General features: G+C 39.2%; 1 protein-coding gene across 3 annotated transcripts in view; it reads right to left on the minus strand.

The window, feature by feature from the left end:
* Positions 1–7,682: 7,682 nt before the first annotated feature.
* The window catches only part of LOC134981041 (embryonic protein UVS.2-like), a 56,148-nt gene continuing 43,149 nt past the window's right edge, over positions 7,683–20,681 (minus strand). For 2 of the 3 annotated variants that reach the window (XM_063948168.1, XM_063948170.1), the window contains 11 exons: positions 18,823–18,870; positions 18,083–18,145; positions 14,260–14,394; positions 14,050–14,167; positions 13,635–13,813; positions 13,447–13,528; positions 13,206–13,333; positions 11,991–12,106; positions 10,332–10,557; positions 8,615–8,733; positions 8,177–8,395 (listed from right to left, as the gene is read on the minus strand). In XM_063948168.1, coding sequence (XP_063804238.1) covers positions 8,177–8,395; positions 8,615–8,733; positions 10,332–10,557; positions 11,991–12,106; positions 13,206–13,333; positions 13,447–13,528; positions 13,635–13,813; positions 14,050–14,167; positions 14,260–14,394; positions 18,083–18,145; positions 18,823–18,870 — 1,433 coding nt within the window. Of the gene's footprint in view, positions 8,007–8,176; positions 8,396–8,614; positions 8,734–10,331; positions 10,558–11,990; positions 12,107–13,205; positions 13,334–13,446; positions 13,529–13,634; positions 13,814–14,049; positions 14,168–14,259; positions 14,395–18,082; positions 18,146–18,822; positions 18,871–20,681 lie in introns of those variants that run through there. The other variant, XM_063948169.1, reaches the window with a different exon arrangement.

Below are 20,681 nucleotides of genomic sequence, written 5' to 3' on the forward strand. Positions count from 1 at the left end.
ATAGGAAGCACTTCTTCCACCAAACTAATGGTGTTTGGTTAATGGCTGGGTCCTATTGAGGCTCATCTCACAGCAGCTCATCAGCATTTATTCGGGATGCAGTCAAGATGCCGGCGTTTGGCATCCCGGCGGTCGGAAAGCTGATGCCAGCATCCCAAAACTGCTCGGAATGCTGATGCTGGCATCCCAACATAGATAGCGATGCAGAATCCAAAATCCGGATCGAGTTGGTGCCAAAGTCTTCACTGGCAAGCCACGTGGGAGGGTTAGGGTTAGGCTGCGAGGGCGGGAGGGCTAGGGTTAGGCTGCAGGCAGGGAGATTAGGAAGGGTGAGTTAGGGTTAAGCACCACTGAAGAGGCTTTTTGGGGGGGGCGGGTTAAGGTCAGGCTGTGGGAAAGGTGGGTTAGGGGGAGGGATGGTGTAACGTGAATACGAGACACTACTGTGCGGTGTAATGTGAATTAGGGACACTACTGTGTGTCATCATTTGAATTGGAAGTACTATTGTGTCCACGCCCTTCCCCACAAGTCCCTTCCCCATTTCCAATACTCACACCTTATTCCAAATGTGTGTGTGTGGGGAGGTGGGGGGGGGGGGGTGACAGCTCCTTACTTTGCCAGGGGCACTCGGACCCCTTGATACACCCATGCGATAGGAACATAGTTGATGAGGTTGAAAAGAGGCAAAAAAGTTCATCAAGTTCAACCTGTATTATAAAATTTAGTTTCATTTAAATGCTATATCCTTGGATATTTCTTTCAGTTAGGAATTTATCTAATCCATTTTTAATCTTATCAACTGAGTCCACCATTACTACCTTGTCTGGCAGAGAATTCCATATCCTTACTGCTCTTACTGTGAAGAACCCTTTCCTCCATTGTGCATGAAATTTTTTTCTTTTCTAACCTCAGGGGGTGTCCACATGTTCTGTGTACCGTCTTTTTAATAAACAGATCATCTGATAAATTCTTGTACTGTCCCTTTATGTATTTATAAATATTAATAATGTCCCCTCTCAGCAACCTCTTTTTCAGTGTAAATATATCTAACCTTGTAAGTCTTTCCTCATAATTCAGTGCCTCTAACCCCTTAACCAGTTTGGTGGCTCGCCTATGAACCCTTTCGAGTTCCAAAATATCTTTTTATAGGTGCCCAGAACTGTACACAGTATTACAGGTGTGGCCATACCAATAATTTATACAGTGGTATTTTGACACTGTGTACTGCTACTATGGGTGGTATGCAATTAGCTCAGTTTTTTCACCTAGATGAAAAAAATGGAACTAATTCGACCCACCGTATTCATTTGTGGGAGATTTTGCCCATTTTTAAATACATTTTCATCCATGCTGTTTCACTTTTGTTTTGTAGGTGAATCAGCATTGGCAATAATGACCCCAAAAATTGTCAAAATCCACTTGCAGATTTGCCAAAACATGTAAATCGGGAGTGAATTCGCCGATCCACGTGTTTTTCGCCAGTGCCGGCATTTTTCACCTAGGTGAAAATCTGGCCCTGCTATTGAATAGGGCGAATCTCCATTTGCACTAAAAATAGCGAAAAAGCTCAGTTTTTTCACCTAGGTGAAAAAACTGAGCTAATAGCATACCCCCACAAGTCTATTATCGATGAGCACACCCAAATCTTTTTTACCTTCCGTTATACCTACATTTTCCCTATTTAATTTATAGGCTGCCTGATTGTTCTTAGTCCCAAAGTGCATAACTTTACATTTTTCTATATTGAACCTCATTCTTCATTTGTCTGCCCAGACCTCCAGTCTAGATAAGTAATTCTGTAGAGACTCAACATCCTTGTCTGAATTAATTACTCTACACAGTTTAGTATCGTCTGTGAAAATTGACACTGTGCTTTCTAGACCCACTCCTAGGTCATTAATGAATATGTTAAACAGCAATGGCCTGAGTACTGGACCCTGTGGTATTCCACTAAGCACAGAGGCTCATTCAGAGAACATCCCATTAATCACCAATCGCTGTTCCCTGTTGTACAGCCAATTAATCAACAAGTACAAATAGTGTTTCCTATCCCAAGCTCTCTTAATTTGGAAATTAGTCTCTTATGAGGGACTTTGTCAAAAGCCTTAGCAACGACCAAAAAGACCACATCCACTGCTTTATCCTGATCAATATTATCGCTCACTTTCTTGTAGAAGCTTATTAAGTTAGTTTGACATGACCTGTGCTTCACAAAACCATGCTGATTCCTATTAATAACTTTGGAGGTATCCAAGTACTCCTGTATGTTATCCCTTATTATACCTTCCAGTATTTTCTCCACCATAGAAGTTAAACTTACCGGTCTATAGTTACCGGGATGCATTTTAATTCCCTTTTTAAATATTGGGACTACCTCTGCTATACGTCAGTCCTTCGGTATCATTCCTGATGTAATTGACTCACTGAAAATCAAATATAAGGACCTCGATAGCTCTGAGTTAAGTTCCATAAGAACCCTGGGGTGAAGTCCATATGGCCCAGGAGATTTATTTATCTTAATTTTACTTAGTCTCTCCCAGACTACTTCCTCATTTAAGCAAGCACTTAGCAACGGGTCGCTGTCATAGCTTATGTTGTGCACTACTCCTGTCAACCAGTCCTATCTCTTGTGAATACTGTTGAAAATAATTTATTCAATAATTCTGCTTTTTTCCTATCATCATTAATCAAGACATACAGCTCGCCCTTTAATGGTCCAATATTCTCCTTTTTAACCTTTTCCGTTTATATACTTAAAGAACTTTTTTGGGTTTGTTTTACTCTCCTTGGCGATTTGTTTTTGTTTTCTATTTTAGCTGCTCTGATTTCTTTTTTGCATTTTTTGTTACATTACTTGTAGTACTGGAATGATTCCACCTTCTTGTCCAATATAAATGCTTTAAAAGCATGCCTCTTTTTATCCATTTGTTCTTGGACCATCTTATTAAGCCACATCGGTTTGAATTTACTACTCCTGTTTTTTCAGCCGTGTTGTTACCATGAAATACAATGTCCCAATTGGTGTCCTTCATTGCTTGTTTCAGCAAGTTGAAATTAGCTTTCCTAAAGTTAAAAGTCCTAGTTAGACCCTTATAATGTTGTTTTTGGAAGCTGATATCGAATGTGATCATATTATGATCGGTATTTTCCAAGGTCTCCTCTACTTTAGTATTTAATATTATCTCCACATTATTAGTTAGTACTAAGGGCCTAACTGATCGCTGTTCAATGCGCACGCAAGCAGCATTCACAAGTGTGCGAATGCAATGCAAGAGTGCGATCAGACTGAAAATCATGACCACCACACACGAGTGCACTAAATGTAGAGCAGTGCACAAAAGAGGTGTTTACCATTGTGCTTTGCAAGGGAGCGATGCGTTTGCAAGGTTGCTATTCGCATCACTTGCAACATGGAGCTTGTCGTACATGTGCGTTGCATTCGCTAGCTTGCAAATAATCGCACAATGTTTTGGTTTGTTTTAGCAATATTTTATTGGAGAACTGCATTCATAAATAGAAATGCATTAAAATTAGGGATGAAAGGGTTCGGTTCTCAGAGAACCGAACCGTACCGAACTTCACCATTCAAGTCCTGTTCCGAGCCAGGCTCAGGTTTTCCCGCCTGACTCGGAAACCAGAACAAGGCAAAAGTTCATCATCCCGCTGTCGGATTCTCGCGGGGTTTGGATTCCATATAAGAAGCCGCGCGTCTCCGCCATTTTCACTCCAGCATTGGAGAGTGTAGAGAGAGGATGTGTCTCCATTCTCTCAGTGTCCGTGTCTTGTGCTGAATATGTCCAGTCACAGTGCTTGTGTCCTCTACTGCCATATGTCCAGTGCTGTCCAGTGGTGCTGTGTTGTGCTGCATCAGTTCAGTGGTGGTGTGTTGTGCTGCATCAGTCACAGTGGTGGTGTCCTCTGCTGCCATATGTCCAGTGCTGCTGTATAATAAGTCCCTTACAGTGTTGCTGTGTTGTGCTGCATCAGACCAGTGGTAGTGTCATGGCCTTCAGTCATTCCAGTGACCAGGCAGTCACAGTGGTATACGCTGCTGCTATATGTCCACTGCTGCCGTATTATAATAATAATAACAACAACAACAACAACAAGTCCCTTACAGTCTTGCTGTGTTGTGCTGCATCAGACCAGTGGTAGTGTCCTGGCCATCAGTCATTCCAGTGACCAGGCAGTCACAGTGGTATACGCTGCTGCTATATGTCCACTGCTGCCGTATTATAATAATAATAACAACAACAACAACAACAAGTCCCTTACAGTCTTGCTGTGTTGTGCTGCATCAGACCAGTGGTAGTGTCCTGGCCATCAGTCATTCCAGTGACCAGGCAGTCACAGTGGTATACGCTGCTGCTATATGTCCACTGCTGCCGTATTATAATAATAATAATAACAACAACAACAACAAGTCCCTTTCAGTGTTGCTGTGTTGTGCTGCATCAGACCAGTGGTAGTGTCATGGCCTTCAGTCATTCCAGTGACCAGGCAGTCACAGTGGTATACGCTGCTGCTATATGTCCACTGCTGCCGTATTATAATAATAATAACAACAACAACAACAACAACAAGTCCCTTTCAGTGTTGCTGTGTTGTGCTGCATCAGACCAGTAGTAGTGTCCTGGCCATCAGTCATCAGTCATTCCTGTGCCACATATTGTGTTATATAACTTCCAAAAAATAATGGAGAATAAAAATTTGAAATAGGGAAAGATCAAGAACCACTTCTTCCTAGTGCTGTAGCTGCTGCCACTAGCCATGACATAGACGATGAAATGCCATCAACGTCGTCTGCCAAGGCTGATGCCCAATGTGACAGTAGAGAGCATGTAAAATCCAAAAAGCCAAAGTTCAGTAAAAAGACCCCCAAAAAAATTTAAATGGTCTGAGGAGAAATGTAAACTTGCCAATATGCCATTTACGACATGGAGTGGCAAGGGACAGCTGAGGCCCTGGCCTATGTTCATGACTAGCGGTTCAACTTCACATGATGATGGAAGCCCTCATAACTGTTGCCTTGACACTTATGTTGGTGGTAGACGTGCATCCGGTATCCGCCATTAGTTCAGTGGGATTTAGACAATTGATGGAGGTATTGTGTCCCTGGTACCAAATCCCATCTAGATTCCACTTCACTAGGCAGGCGATACTGAGATTTTGCCATTTAATTCCAGTGATTTGGACGTATAATTCCAGCAATTTTGCCATTTAATTCCAGTGATTTGGACGTATAATTCCAGTGATTTTTGTCATTTAATTCCAGTGATCCTGCCGTATAATTACTTTGTACTGGCGTATAATTACAGTGATCCTGTTGTATAAATCCAGTGCTTCTGCTGTATAAGTCAAGTGATCCTGCTGTATAATTACAGTGGTACTGGCATATGAGTCCAGTCCAGTGATACTGCCATATATCTATATAACCTATTGCAAAGCCGATTACTGAGGCCATAACAACTATGCTGGTGTTAGACGTGCATCTGGTATCCACCATTAGTTCAGTGGGACTGCAGTGCCAATCCTAGATGGGCCAGGTGTTTGTGCCTCACACTTGTATCGCTTATCTTAGTCATACAGCTAACTCATTGCCATCTTTTACTTCTTGGCATCTTTTACTGTTTGGGGACTATTTTTATAAAGTGACATCCTGTCTGACACTTCCGTATATGTCCAGTGGTACTGCCGTTTAATTCTAGTGATTTGGACGTATAATTCCAGTGATTTTGCAGTATAATTCCAGTGATTTTGCCATTTAAGTCCATTGATTTGGCCGTATAATTCCAATGATTTGGCCGTATAATTCCAGTTATTTTGACAAATAATTCCAGTGATTTTGCCATTTAATTCCAGTGATTTGGACATATAATTCCAGTGATTTGGACGAATAATTACAGTGATTTTGCCGTATAATTCCAGTGATTTGGTTTATAATTCCAGTGATTTTGCCATTTAATTCCAGTTATTTGGACAAATAATTCCAATGATTTGTACGTATAATTCCAGTGGGAATTGTTTGTGTTGCTTGGCTTAGTCATACAGCTACCTCATTATACCTCTTCTACATCTTTGCATTAGGTATTGTTTGGGGCCTAGTTTTTGAATAGTGCCATCCTGTCTGACACTGCAGTACCAATCCTAGGTGGGCCAGATGTTTGTGCCACACACTTGTGTCGCTTAGCATGGCCATCCAGCTACCTAATTGCACCATGTGCTGTTTGGGGACTAGTTTTTGAATAGTGCCATATTGTCTGCAACTGCAGTGCCACTCCTAGATGGGCCAGGTGTTTGTGCCACACACTTGTGTCGCTTAGCTTAGTCATACAGCCACCTCGTGTAACTTTTAGGCCTAAAAACAATATTGTGAGGTGTGAGGTGTTCAAAATAGACTGGATATTAGTGGAAATGAAGGTTATTGAGGTTAATAATACCGTAGGAGCAAAATTACCCCCAAATTATGTGATTTTAGCTGTTTTTATGTTGTTTTTCAAAATCATCCAGATCCACAACCAAAACACTAAAGGGTGGTTTTGGCAAAACCAAGCCAAAACCAAAACACGAAAGTGGATTTAGAACCAAAACCAAAACACAAAACACGAAAAGTGCCTGCCGCACATCTCTAGTTTGGTCCTAATTAGAAAACACTTCAAGAATTTGGTTACGTCTAAGATATTTATGATTTTTATTAGTTAATATTTGTGTTGAATGTCTGTAGACTTGTCATCACTTTTTCTATGTTATATTTCTTATTTTTATTTTATTTTATAGGGTACTATTGACCCAATTGAAAATGCATCAAAAGTATAGTTACAACACTTTAATACATATTAATAGTAATACATGCATGCTAGTGATGTCAGAGGATGACAAACCTAATAATATATTGATGTGAGTTACATGGGCACAGGCATTAGAATCTGCTACATATGTGTTATGAGACATAATATTAAAGGTTTTGGGGTGTGGGATCACTAAGATGTGCTGAGGAATAGCCATTTTAGTATTCTCATCCTCCCACAATATGGAAACTATAATAGGTAAATCTGCTGATTCCCGTGTGTACCTGCCTGACCTTCCCCAGGCAGCACTTTGCCAGAACCCACCCTGGAGATCCAATCAATCTCTTACTGAAGGCTGCAGATCCTGGAGTAAGGCATTCGATGCCGTACCTTCTGGTAGGGCTGTAACTGCAGTAGAGGTTCCGGTGACTACTGCAGAGTCACCGGTCAGACCCACCCCAGACTTTAGTGGAGCAAAATTGACATCTCAGGAACATCAGTATCTCCAAATGGGACTTATCACTAACAAGTACTCAAATAAATGGGTACATAACCCACTGGAAGTTTTACCTGGATCCCGGAGCATAAGTCTTCAACTCCTCCAGCCCATTCGTGCACATCCCTCCTTCCCCCTGCTTGTATGTTACATTTGTATTATTTATTGTGTATATGCTTTTGCTACATTATCATAATACTGATTTTTTTTCAATAAACATTTATTAGACAAATATCCTAGTTTCATGTTTTGTCACCACCACTGTAAAGAAATAAACTCTACTTGATAATCAGTTATCCCATTCAATAATCTAAATTTTATCAAGTTCACTTACTAACAAGAGCCGCTGAATACCAAGCACAAGATTATAAATAATGTCTCACACAGCTGTGCACTTCATAGATTTTATTAATTCTACATTCTACTGTCATTACTCTTCCTGTTACTCATAAATACAATGCAATCAAATTCATTGTAAGACAGAAATTCTAAGAAAATTTCCTATTTAATGACTAAACTCTATTTTGTATAGAAATTATAGTGTTGTTATTTATGGTTCTCATTTGACATTGGTTTTCAAGAATAAGGCAGATTTGCTGAACCCCATATAGAAATGTGATTATACTGTGGATGTTGTTCCTGTGATGTCATATGATTTCCACATTTAGGGATTCTTCTTGCTACAATATATAACCCCAGTGTGTAATATGTCTCAGTTATACTGTAAGGAAAGAGAAATAAATACATTATTATATGCAACAGTAACCGAGTACATGATGTCAACAAATAACATGATTTACTGATTTATAAGGTCACATATTCCAATGCTAAGACCTAAATGTAGCACAGTAGGCATATAGTATTGCTCTATAATGAATAAATAGGATTGTATTACTCACTGAAATTGAATGAAGCCAGGAATCCTTTCATCTGATTCATCCTATCACTATGGAATACCACTGCCAGGGTATTCCCAGAGGAGGTTATGTAAGGAATATTTTTAGTACCACAGAATGGACCGTACACATCAGAGTGATCCAAGACCTCCATATAGTCACACAAGCAGTACTGGGAATACTCAAGCTGAAAATCACTTACACTCAGTGATATCTGTAATACATATATGTATCAATTACCATTAGTTAAAAAGACATGCAGAAAGTAGAGACGGCAAAAGACGGAAAGTCAGCAACAACTTAACAGTACAAAGTATGAAACATGATCTCTCTTAACTGTATGTATATGTGTTACATTCCCCAAATAATAAAGATTCCAGAACATTACTGACACCACTGCACAAATTATCTTAGACTGCAAAACCATTCTTACCCGATATCCAACAGGAGCTGTGATGTTGAAGGTACAATCCATATTTGGATTATATGCAGTCGGGTATCCAGGAGATGTGAAGTTTCCTTCAACGCCAAAGAAATTTCCTCCACATTGTACTTTAGGAAGATATAGTGTAAAGAAGAGAACAAACAGCATTGTAATCTAAAATCCAGTAATGGACCAGGCTGTGTAATGTTCTAACATATGAGAGAATAAATGTCAAAGCTTCCATAAGAGTTTTATTTTAGTTCTATAAAAGCTTAGTGTTTATACTGCAGATTCAGTACTGATTAGAGAAAAGCCATTCATTAGCAATTCTTTTTGTAAATACAGTATGTCTACTACTACATGCCTATGGTTTACTGATCATCATCATCATCATTATCATCTTCATCATGTATTCATAACACCGCACAATATCCACAGTGCCAGAAAGCCATGGAAGCAAACAATGTAAATCAAATACAGAGGAATAATAAAAGTCTCACTTTTACTGATGGAGTTTATACCTTGAGGTTTATTGAACTTGTTAGAAAATATTTAGTATGAGCTATGACTTGTTGCATGCTGTGCATTCAGCTTATAGCTGTGGGAGATGTTTATGGCCTCAGAAATTAATAAATGTTATGTGCACCCTGACTGAGGCTTTTTTATTTACTTTTCCATTTCTCCATGTGGTTTGGTTGCCTTTGTTTTGGTCTTTGCCCTGAAGTTGCTTTTATGGGAATTGGGGAGCAGATCAGCATATTAGTGGTGCACACATATAGGACATATGGGATTTGCTGAATTCCCATACCTATGGGCATTTTCCATCAGGAATGGTCATGCTATTCAGGCATTGTGTAAAACATATAATGATTTTACTGTTAGAGAGAGCACAAAGAATGTACAATGTGTTAATGGGTGGAAGCCAGGGAAAGATTTGACAGATAAGAGAGAAGGGGCCTTGCTCTAGAGGGGGGTGGCAGAGGGAGACAGGGCAGGAGTACATAAGATTAGTGGTAATAGATATTGCTGGTGGCAGGGACCAAGGCACCTGTGAAGAGATGGGTTTTGAGGGACCACTTGAAGACGTGAAGGTTGGGCAAGAGCATGGTCAAGTTGAATAGGTATTTCCACATGTGGTAAATGCTGCAGGAGAAGTCTCCAGAGCAGGAAAGAGATGTTCATTTGGTTACCAAGGGTAGGAAAAGTGTAGGTCTCAGGAAAATATGGGAAGGAAAGAAGGGGTATATTTTGTGACAAGGTCAGATATATATGTACATTAGGGAGAGAGTAGGTGGGAACTTTGGGTGTATATAAAGTCTGATTTGATTTTGTTTCCTAAAAAGCATCTACATGATTTATAGTTTAAAGATAGTTTTCCTTCTGTTTCTACTGCTTTGAGAAAGAGTTACAGCATAATGTACAGTGGCAGTCTCATCTATCTGATACTGAAGAAATCTTAAAAAAGTTGATAGAGTAACACTACAGACAAGCAGGTGTAGTATTGTGTCTGTAATGCTGGCCGTGTGATTATCTTGATATTTTATTTTATCTTGGGACATATAGTTAATACATTTATCTGTGAACTACATTTTCTAGTTTATCATTAAAAACAACGGTGCCATGGAAAACCAACCACAGCAAGAAACGTGGCTGCATTTGGATAATATTACAGAAAGTAGAATTAGATAACCATAACATTGACATATGTTTAAACTGAGTACAGTACCTGAGCTATATGAAGCTTTGAAGCCAACCCCGGTAACACTGCTGTCACTGGTAAACTCTACCAGCATCTGGTTAGTGGAAGCAACGATTAGAGGGATCAGGCCAGTCCCACACGTTTTGTCCAGCAACACGGGAGATGTCGTACTGGGACCATCATAAATCCTGATGTAGTCAGATGTACAATCAGGTGAGGACTGGACATCAAAGGCACTAAAACTCAGGGTAGCCTGAATATAAGACATACAGTCTGTCAGCAATAACATATTTATTTAGTCATTTAACTTAGAAAAAGAGATAATATGTTGTTTAAATTACACATTTTTATGCCAGACTGGAGAATGTGATCCCCTGGATGATGAGATCATCTGGAGGACATAGCCTCCTGGAGGATGTGATCCCTTGAATGATTTAATCACCTGAATAATGTGATCTTCTTCTCCAAGTTTAATAATTTGAGTATTGTCATAATCTAAAATTGAGCATTATTATACAATCCAATCCTACTGTATGTCACCATTTATATGATGCCCCCAATCCTTCTTTTCTCATGGATATGATACAATTCTCAGTAGGTAAAACTGGAAGGAGGTCAGTCCCTTAGTTAAGTCATTGCATGTGGTGACAGAGCTTCTTGGTAAGTGTCCCCATTATCAAACATCATATGCTGCCTGGTACGTGTGCCCACCCTATTTAAATAAACATGGTGGTAGGTCAACATGCACATGTGCACCAACATAGATTATATCAGTGGTTTAAAAATGCTATGTTTGGTATACTGTTTTGGTTATTTATTCTTTTTTTGCACACATTAGGTCTGACCTGTGCAGGTACTGTACATCAATGTGAAACATAATGTTTATCAGCACTTGGTTTTATTACATAAAATCTACACAACTGTAAACTTAAACCATACAGCAGGTGTAAGCAACTTGTGACACTCCAGCTGCTGTCAAACTACACATCCCAGCATGCCCAACCACAGTGTTATTATGTCCTAACAGCAGGGAATGCCGGGATGTCATTTACCACAAAAGCTGGTGTCCCTCCTCCTGCCGCACAGGTTTCTCCCAGGTTTCTTATCACTTATCATCTGTATCTCCTTTCTACATTTAGTACTTGTTGTATAGTGCTCACATATTACACACTGCTTTACAAATTTATTTAATCATTCTCAACAGTCCCTGCTCCAGTGACTTTTACAAATTATATCCATACCACATACACAACATACACAAGGATTCATTTTGCTACAGGCTGTGCAGCCTCCCAATGTTTCTATGGGGGCCAAGAGAAAAAAGACTCAAACTCAAGGAGAACATACAGTATAAACTCCACACATATATACAGTAGTTCTACATGACTGCTGAATTCTACACTAGAGATGGATGCACATAAGTACATAAAAGGCACTTTTCATTTGGGGTTGTGTCGTGTCTCACAACACAAAAAATATATACATGTTTGTGTGTGTATCTTGTTCTCAAAATATATTGATATCTATTATCTGGTTATTGAATCTTATGCAGCCCTTTCCTAAGGTGAGTACTACGTTGTTTTTTATCATCAATGTGTATGATATGTAATGCTACAGTGTTATAGCATTCCTGTGTGTTACACCTTCCTTCTGCTTGTCACCTGTTACTCCCATTCATTACTGTACCTGTCCAGATGGGGACCTGATCAACCAGACACAGTCGGCATTACTGGGATAGGCTGAGGGATAGTTGGCTGAGGTCATGGTTCCATTCTGAGCATTAAGCAAATAAGCACAGACATCTAGGAGGTAGAAAGTGATATAATTAAATGTGTGTAGATGTGATAAGGTGTGATAAGTCATTATATCATTAAGGTGACCTACACAATTGTGTCCTCCTCCTGTGTTGCTGCAGCATGTAGCGCTCCTCAGTGTACCCACAATGCACACGCAACACTGCATACCGCGCTAGATCGCAGCAGCTGGTCTCCCGGATAAAGTGTCTGGGTAGGGTGTGCATGTGTAGGCGCTCTCCTGTTATCCCGTGACTCACATGCATCATGGCAACAAATGAGGAGGACACATCTGTGACAGATTACTTCACCCAGTGTATAGTTCTCACTTTGTGTTAGGAAGAAATCTCCCTAAAAGCAGCGAGACTACACCTGGGCAAACCCTGCTGTGACACACAGATGCATAGCCTGTCCAGGAGAAAAAATGCATTGACGTCACTTCCGCCACCCTGAGCAGCGTTATGACTCTATCTCCAGCGATCAGTTATGTATTACAGGGAACCCTCTCCACTCATTTGTGCAGCTCACCCGGGACACCGTTACTCATATCCACGCAGCCTCCTAAGATGACTGCACATATAGACTGTCTGGTTCCGGGTCTGAGCGAGGGTCTTACATGGAAATTAACCCTTTGCATGCTTGCATCTGCTAACAGGATTCACCAGGTACAGTTTTGTGCATATATTTTCACTTTTATGTAATTACGTCTGATATTTACTATTTTTATTTACTATATATAAATTATTTATTTTCTGCTTATAAAATATTTTTATTAATTACTCCTGAGCCTTGTGTCATCACTTAATAAGAAGCAGTTACATTATTACCTTTTGATATTGACTATTGCTTATTGGGAACCATCCTAGTACAGTGACATATTGAGTATTAGATATAAATGCAAAGCACACAAATAAGTGGCAGCCATATATTTATATTGAGTTTTAGAGTTTAAATAGGAAGCGCGGCACCACCCTGCCCTACCTGCTACTACGTGCAGTGTAACATGGCTTAGCTAAGGTGGGAAATTGCACATATATTACCTGGATTTACTACTAACTATAACTACAGTACTTTGTGTACTGAGAGGGAGAGAGAGAGATTTACTTACTGCACTGGTAGAGACGGTTTATTTTAGAAATGTCCAAGATACTCAGTCCAGCTCTCTGGCCGATGGGCACAGTTGGATCAGGCTTGGGTACAAGGGTCGGTTGGTTTGAAGTATTAGAGAAGTCATAGCTGTCACATAGAGATATGGCAATATCAGTAGGGACTATTATAACATCAATGTGCACAAATCACATTCACCCACCCTCAGCTATCATGTAATAACTCTGTGTACAGTAACTTACTTGCCATAATGCATCACTGAGCCATAATCATACTCCAGACCCAGGTTATTAGTTTTTGCCTTTTGAAAATTTCCTACTTCACCTGTAACAAGAAACCTCCAATTACTGCAACTCACAGTCAAACGGAAACAACACAAAACCTTAAATAACAAAACAATAATTTTCTGAAATTGCGATGTATGTACTACCTGGTGAGATATACTGGAAATTGACGTTGATATAGTTATCGCGGTCACTTCTCATATGCTCATGGTAAAATCCCAGGGCATGATCTAGCTCATGTTCAATAATCCCTCTATACATGCAGCCAGCAGTGGATAACCCAACCATCTGACCTCCACCTAGTCGTCCGACAAATGATGCACAGCTGGAAGCACAGATAATGGTATTAGAGTATGTTTAATGGTTACTTATACTTGTTCACAAAAGGAAAGAAACAGTCATCGCTGGGCAAACAATTTAAAACTATTCCAGAATGATTTTTTTATGGAGAATTAGCATTGATTGTAAAGATCAAGTGTAAGAGAATTCTGCTTCTGTGACCAGAAATCACTAAACTGCATTATTTTTACTCTTTAACAAAGACAGAATGGAAGAACCTACCCATTTCCTGAGATAATGTTGATATAATCCTTCTCTGTTGTCCGAGGTACAAACCTCACACATGTCAGTGTCTCAATCTCCTCCATAGCAGTTTTAAATAAGTTGACTTGATTGGCATCTGTAGGAAAAGGAAGATGAGCATATATTAATATATTAGTACAATAGTCGTCCATGACTACTTCAGGATACCATAAGGAAGGGTTATCTCACTATAAACAGAAGATAAGTTGTACGGAACAGGGACAGTCCCATCTGCAGATTTAGGCCACAGGCAATTTGTACAGTTGGTGGCGCTGCGTCCAGTTTTCATAAGTATATCTCCGTCATGTACTGTTAAGTTGTAACCTACATTAAACAGCAAAATGGACATAAAGCATGTAGAAGTTAGTACATTTTGCCCATCTATCTTTCCTTTCAATATGTGTTTCTTGATACAAAAACACAGCTCTCCTTACTTCGTAAAATAACTGTATGTATACCACACATGCATGTACCATCAGGGGCGTAACAAGAACTTTATGGGCCCCATAGCAGCGCATTGAAGGTGTCCCTGTCCGAATGCTATTATAGAGACACCTATCCCACAGTAGTGCCCACCTTTATTTTCTGAACCATAGTAGTGCCCATGGTTATGTTATGTTGCATTGTAGGGCTGCCAGTACACGTCATGCATAGTTCATTGTTCCCCCACTTCATATTGTGCCACATTACAGTGCCCCAGTGCATATTATGCAATATTAAATTGCCCTCCAGTTAATTTTATACCACATTAGCCGGTCCAGGAGGAAACTTAGATATCTTTCAGGCACTAATGCAAGTTTGTAAGGGCCCATATGTACTACGCCATGGTGAAAATTGTATATAGCACATGTAACTTTGACAGGTTAGATGGGCCCCTCTCAGCTCTGGGCCCCATAGGAGATGCACTCCCTGCACCTATGGTAGCTATGCCCTGTGTACAGTACATAGTATTTAATCAACTGAAAATACTACTAAACATTAAAAAAAAAAGATTTACTAACTGACAGTTTAGTCAAATTGCTGATTTTAGGCACTTTGATGAGCACTTCACCTTTGAAAAAGCTGCAGGTTCTGCAGCGAAATGCGTCAGTTATATTCCAGATCACCATTGCCAACTGAAAGCTGCACGGGCTACATCCGGACCTTTAGTGGACCTTGGTAAAAAATCCACAGATGATTGGGCAAACAGCATCCGCCCACTGGTGACATTTGGTTTCTCCACTCAGCATTGAGGATTCTGCAACTTGGTGAGGACTTAGGATCCCAGAGATTCCACCCTTATAAAGGGATGCTATCCAGAGGACTCCTTTCCTCCAGCGGTAACCATTGTGGTAATTATCACCATCAGGACTGTGCCATCAGCCCTACCTTCTTTTTCTACCATACTCATCTGTAGTCCACATGAATTAAGGAACGGACACAATATTCCAGTAGCCCCTTGGTGATTCCGGTTGTTGTGCAATTTTATTAATTTTTGAATTAACCCTTTTGATTCAATATATTGTCTGTATTTTTTATCATTAAATGAATCCATTTTTTCCCACCCTCAGTCCACTCATCTCCATGTGTTTCAATCTATTTCACTGTTTTAATTCATTTGTGTTCAATTTATTGATTGTAAAGCGCTGCTATTTTGTTTATTGCATGTTGTTTCCAGGTGTACAGGACTGACTAGACATGTTATTCTAGTAGCTGCTCAAATTAGCACAGTAGCCCACCTTGCGCATGATTTAACCTTGGTTAAACCCCCTTCATTGCTTCCACACATTTCAAAATACTCTCATACATCCCACACAGGAGAAAATAAGCTCCACGAGTAAGGTGTCTGACTGCAATATGGAAGGTCATGGGTGTGAATCCTGGCTATGATACTATTTTGAAATGTGTGCTTTAAATAAAGGAGGATGTGATGTGGGAAGATGCCTCATAGCAAGTGCTTTCAATGGGCACCAGGGCTTTCCTTTTATCTATGTTTGGAAAAAATAGGATGTTTTTTGTGGTCCGGGGCACCAAAATGTCTAGTTACTGCTTTTCTTAATGCAGTTTACTATTATTAGGTTGCTTTGTATTACAATTGGTAGTTCAGTTGCATACACATGTACCAACATGCTGTATACTTTATGGAAGCAACAAAGCCGGGAATCCAGGCAGACAAGCCTACCTGTGATAGACTGAGCGCTACTTTGGAATACCTTCCCTATCCATAAGTTTTGTTTTTTTATTATTTCCCATATGGATGATCATTTTTCAAAGGGGAACATAACATTTTATTGCCACTTTAATAGAGAATATTTTTTTTTTATTTAAAGTATCCATAATAATATAATATCTAAAAGGGAGTGTTAATATTTATTTTATACAATTGTGGAGGCATTAACATTTATTTGATTGTAGAATTAGTACCTTTTACATGAAATATTTCTTGAAGCACTACTAAGTTGTCACTTTATGCAAAGCTTATAATGTATGCTGTTGAAGCAATGCTAGTGTGCCCTGGAGCACATACAGTATGAATGCTAAACATTATTATCCACCTGCTACAGGTACTAGGTGGTGCTCAGTTATACTCTGCATTGGGCTAGCAATCTCCAGGGTGGGATTCCAATTCACAGCCACAAGTCTAGAGGACTAGGCATGATTCTGAGATCATAGAAAATGGTATGGATAAACCATATGGGATGTAGGGTTTGTAAACACCGGATGCTGTTTTAGTTTTCAATCACCAAACCAAAGCAAGCATTTAGCTATTTAAAAGCTAAAACTGCATCTGATTTGTAGTGATCCTAAACCACCCCTTAGTAAAGTTTACCTGTGGAACTCTTAGCCTACAGTAACTCCTTTATATTTTAACATTTGCTCACAGCTTCGCTCATGCGGATGTCTGTTATTGATCAGTGGGACTAATATTACAGTAGTGGCATCTAATATTGTGATGTAAATTTTATATTGTAGACACTGATCACAACATGTCTTTGTAAACAGTATTTGCAGTTTTCCTTCGGGGATTAACACAAAAAGATGCTTGGGGCTACCAACTGGGGAGCAAGACATGTAAAGTTGCCCATGGTAGCAGCAGCTAGTCCTAAACACTGCGCCTGCAGCCTTGAGTGTTTGTCCCTGCAACAGTATACTGATATGCAATAATTCCCAGTTTTTAATTTGTTCATGTAAACCACAAAATCCAATTCAAGGGGCAATCAATCTTACTGTCTAGTCTTAGTTCCCTTTAGGCAAACAAATTTTATCTCGTAGATCCCATATCTATTGCTATTTAACCTACAGTAACACTGATAGGTTGCAAGTAACAAGTGACACTATGATATATAATATTTGTCTTGGTGCACCACCTACAGGATTAACATATATACTGCAACTTCCTGAATAAAGATAAGCTGCCTGATTAGTGATTAATATATAGTCGTATTTTCATGCATAATAGATCTTGAGATACTGTATATTGTATGCATACTGTACATATAAAACTGTTTGTATTCTGGGTGTGTAGCATGTACTGTATGTATATATATATATATATATATATATATATATATATATATATATATATATATATTAGTCATTTTGGACTTGAGGAACCTGTGCAAATTCAAATATAAAATTATTTTTCTCCATAATTCATTAACAGTTCCTACAAGTATATTTGTCCCTCAAAAATGATATTTCTATACATATAGTCATTTTTGGCTTGAGGAGTCTGCACACGCCAAGTGTCAAGAATCTTGTTTTTACTATATTGTCCCTGTTGTCACATTGAGCTAATACATACCTCAGTGTCTTTCTAGACTAAACTATACAATAGTGAGAACGCATTACAAATTCATCGTTTTCGTGCGCTGCCGGAATGAACAAACAGACAAAAAAAAATCTTAAAAATATTCTTTCTGTCTCTGTAATTCATACACTAGTACCAAGGAGTACAATTCTCCCCAAAAAATTCTGTGTACAGATACAACGTTAGCATTAGTTATTTTAGCATTTAGTAGTATATTTATACCTTTGTTTACTTCAATAATGTTGCTCAAGGTACTTCTTTTCTGGTGTCTGGCATCTGTATCTCCTGTAAAATAGGAATGTACATACAGTATAATAACCAGGAACATTACATTTATCTGGATAGTACAGTATATTGAGTATTTGTTGAAGCTGTTGGAGTGCAGTAAACAGTATAAAACTAACTGCATTTCTGAAAGTTGTTGTTTTCAGTGACCATTTAGATGCAGCACATGGACTTTACTAAGACCAGATAAATATGTTCTTTGAATAGGTTCTCATGACACCGTTTTACCTGCTAAAACCTACAATTCCTTGTGGATAACAGTAAGTGCTAAGAATAGGTTACTTGTATTGCTTTATTGAAATTCAGTAATAAGCAGTGGTGGATTGGGATAGAAAACCAGCATGGGAAATTTCTGGATGAAGCATGTGCGCATTGCGGGGCATACGCATGCGCAGAAATGCAGATTTTTAGCCTGATCTCTGAACAACTGCAGCTAGCGATCAACTCAGAATGACCCCCAACATCGCTTGTTACTATTGTGCATTGTACTATAGTAAATTTCTAATCTTTATCTACATGAAATACTGCTTCAATTAGTCAAATTTATATTAAATATCTCGGTGATAGTGGTTTGAAGGTATAAATAAGCACTGCTCATTATTTAAAGGATACATATATGTATTCTTGATAGTGTATTTTTAAACTAATTAATTTGTTCTTAATTTCAAAAGTCTTACCTGAATGGGATTTTGCTGTCTCATCGATCATGTTCAGTGTTTTTGGATCTGTTATAGACAAGGATAAAAATATTGGTGGTACAAAAATTAGACAGTAGAAGAAAAAGGAAGATTGCATGAGTGCAAAAAAAGAGAAAAAGAGAGTGAGTAAAAGAGAGAGAGAGTAAATGTAAAAGAGTGAGTAAAAGAGAGAAAGTAAATGTAATAGAGTGAGTAAAAGAGAGAGAGTAAATGTAAAAGAGTGAGTAAAAGAGAGAGAGTAAATAGCCTATTGTGCTGAAAATTGTGAGGCCAGCCTTTACAACTAGTGATATACTAATAGGATATTACTTACAGATGTCACTTTATATCTCTGAGTCCCCTGATTTCTATAACAGGTCACTGACTTACTACACCCAATGTTTAGTGGTTTGCACCAGCCCTTAATATGTTTCACCTTTACTTCTCTTAGCCTCTTTTTATTATATGTTAGCATTTGGTAGCATGCTGATATGTGATTTGGCTTTGTGAATCCTGCTGAAGTTACCTTCCCGTACTCTGCCATCTGTATCAGCTGTAAATACAAATTACATACAATGTGATAACAAAGGGCCTCATTCAGAGTTGATCGCAGCAGCAAATTTGTTAGCAGTTGGGCAAAACCATGTGCACTGCAGGAGGGGCAGATATAACATGTGCAGAGAGAGTTAGATTTGGGTGTGGTGTTTTCAAACTGAAATTTAAATTGCAGTGTATAAATAAAGCAGCCAGTATTTACCCTGCTCAGACAAAAAAGAACCCACCCAAATCTAACTCTCTCTGCAAATGCTATATCTGCGACAACTGCACTCAGGCCCGACATCAGGGAGGTGCTGCGGGCACAGATGTCCCGGGCCTGGCCTCTCTGACAGAGAGGAGAGGACCCGGGCCGCTCATGCCGCCGTCTGCCGCTGTTATGCTCCGCCCACTTTTCATTACTGAGTTCTGGCACTATCAAAGGAGGGGGAGAGGACGCTACAAGCTTCTATTGTAAACGTCCCTCCAAAAATGGCCGCCACCTCAGAGGAGACAGTTAATAAAGTTACTAGAGGAGGCTCCTCTAGTATCTTTAATATCTGTCTCCTCTGAGGCCTGTCTCAGCTTATTGAAGTTAGTTTTTCTAAAGTTAAATGTTTTAGTTTCTCCTTTATAGCTATGTTTCTTGAAACTGATGTCAAATGTGACCATATAGTGGTCACTGTTTCCCAAGGTCTCCCCAACTTTAGTGTTTGATGTCCACATTATTAGTAATAACTAGGTCCAGAATAGTTTTACCCCTAGCTGGGTCCTCGACTAATGAGTCAAGTAATGATCCTTTAATGTATTTAAGAACCTGCTGCTCCTAGTTTTTACACATGAATCGCTACTTCAGTTTATATCTGGATAGTTAAAATACCCTGACACTATGATGTCCCCCATTCCTGCAGCTTTTTCAATTTGCTGCAAGAGTTGTTCCTCGCCTAATATCCGGTTGCTGTAGCACATACCAATGACTAGATTATTTTCTTCTGTGCCCCCACTTGTGATCTCAACCCATAGCGACTCCATGTTATCTCCAGTCCCCTCATAAATACCATCTTATAAGTATGGTTTTAGAGATAGTTTAACAAAGAGACATACCCCTCCTCCCCTTTTAGTAGCCCTATTCCTCCTGAAAAGAGAATATCCCTTCAAATTAGCAACCCAGTCATGAAAGTTGTCCCACCATGTTTCTGGAATACCTATAATATCATTTTGGGACTTTTATACAAGCCATTCCAATTCCCCCATTTTACCTGATAGGCTTCTTGCATTCGTAAGTATACATTTTAGCTTAGCCTCTCCCTTGCACGTTTGTTTTA

The sequence above is a fragment of the Pseudophryne corroboree genome, chromosome 12 (assembly GCF_028390025.1).
Source record: "Pseudophryne corroboree isolate aPseCor3 chromosome 12, aPseCor3.hap2, whole genome shotgun sequence".
NCBI classification, from domain to species: domain Eukaryota; kingdom Metazoa; phylum Chordata; class Amphibia; order Anura; family Myobatrachidae; genus Pseudophryne; species Pseudophryne corroboree.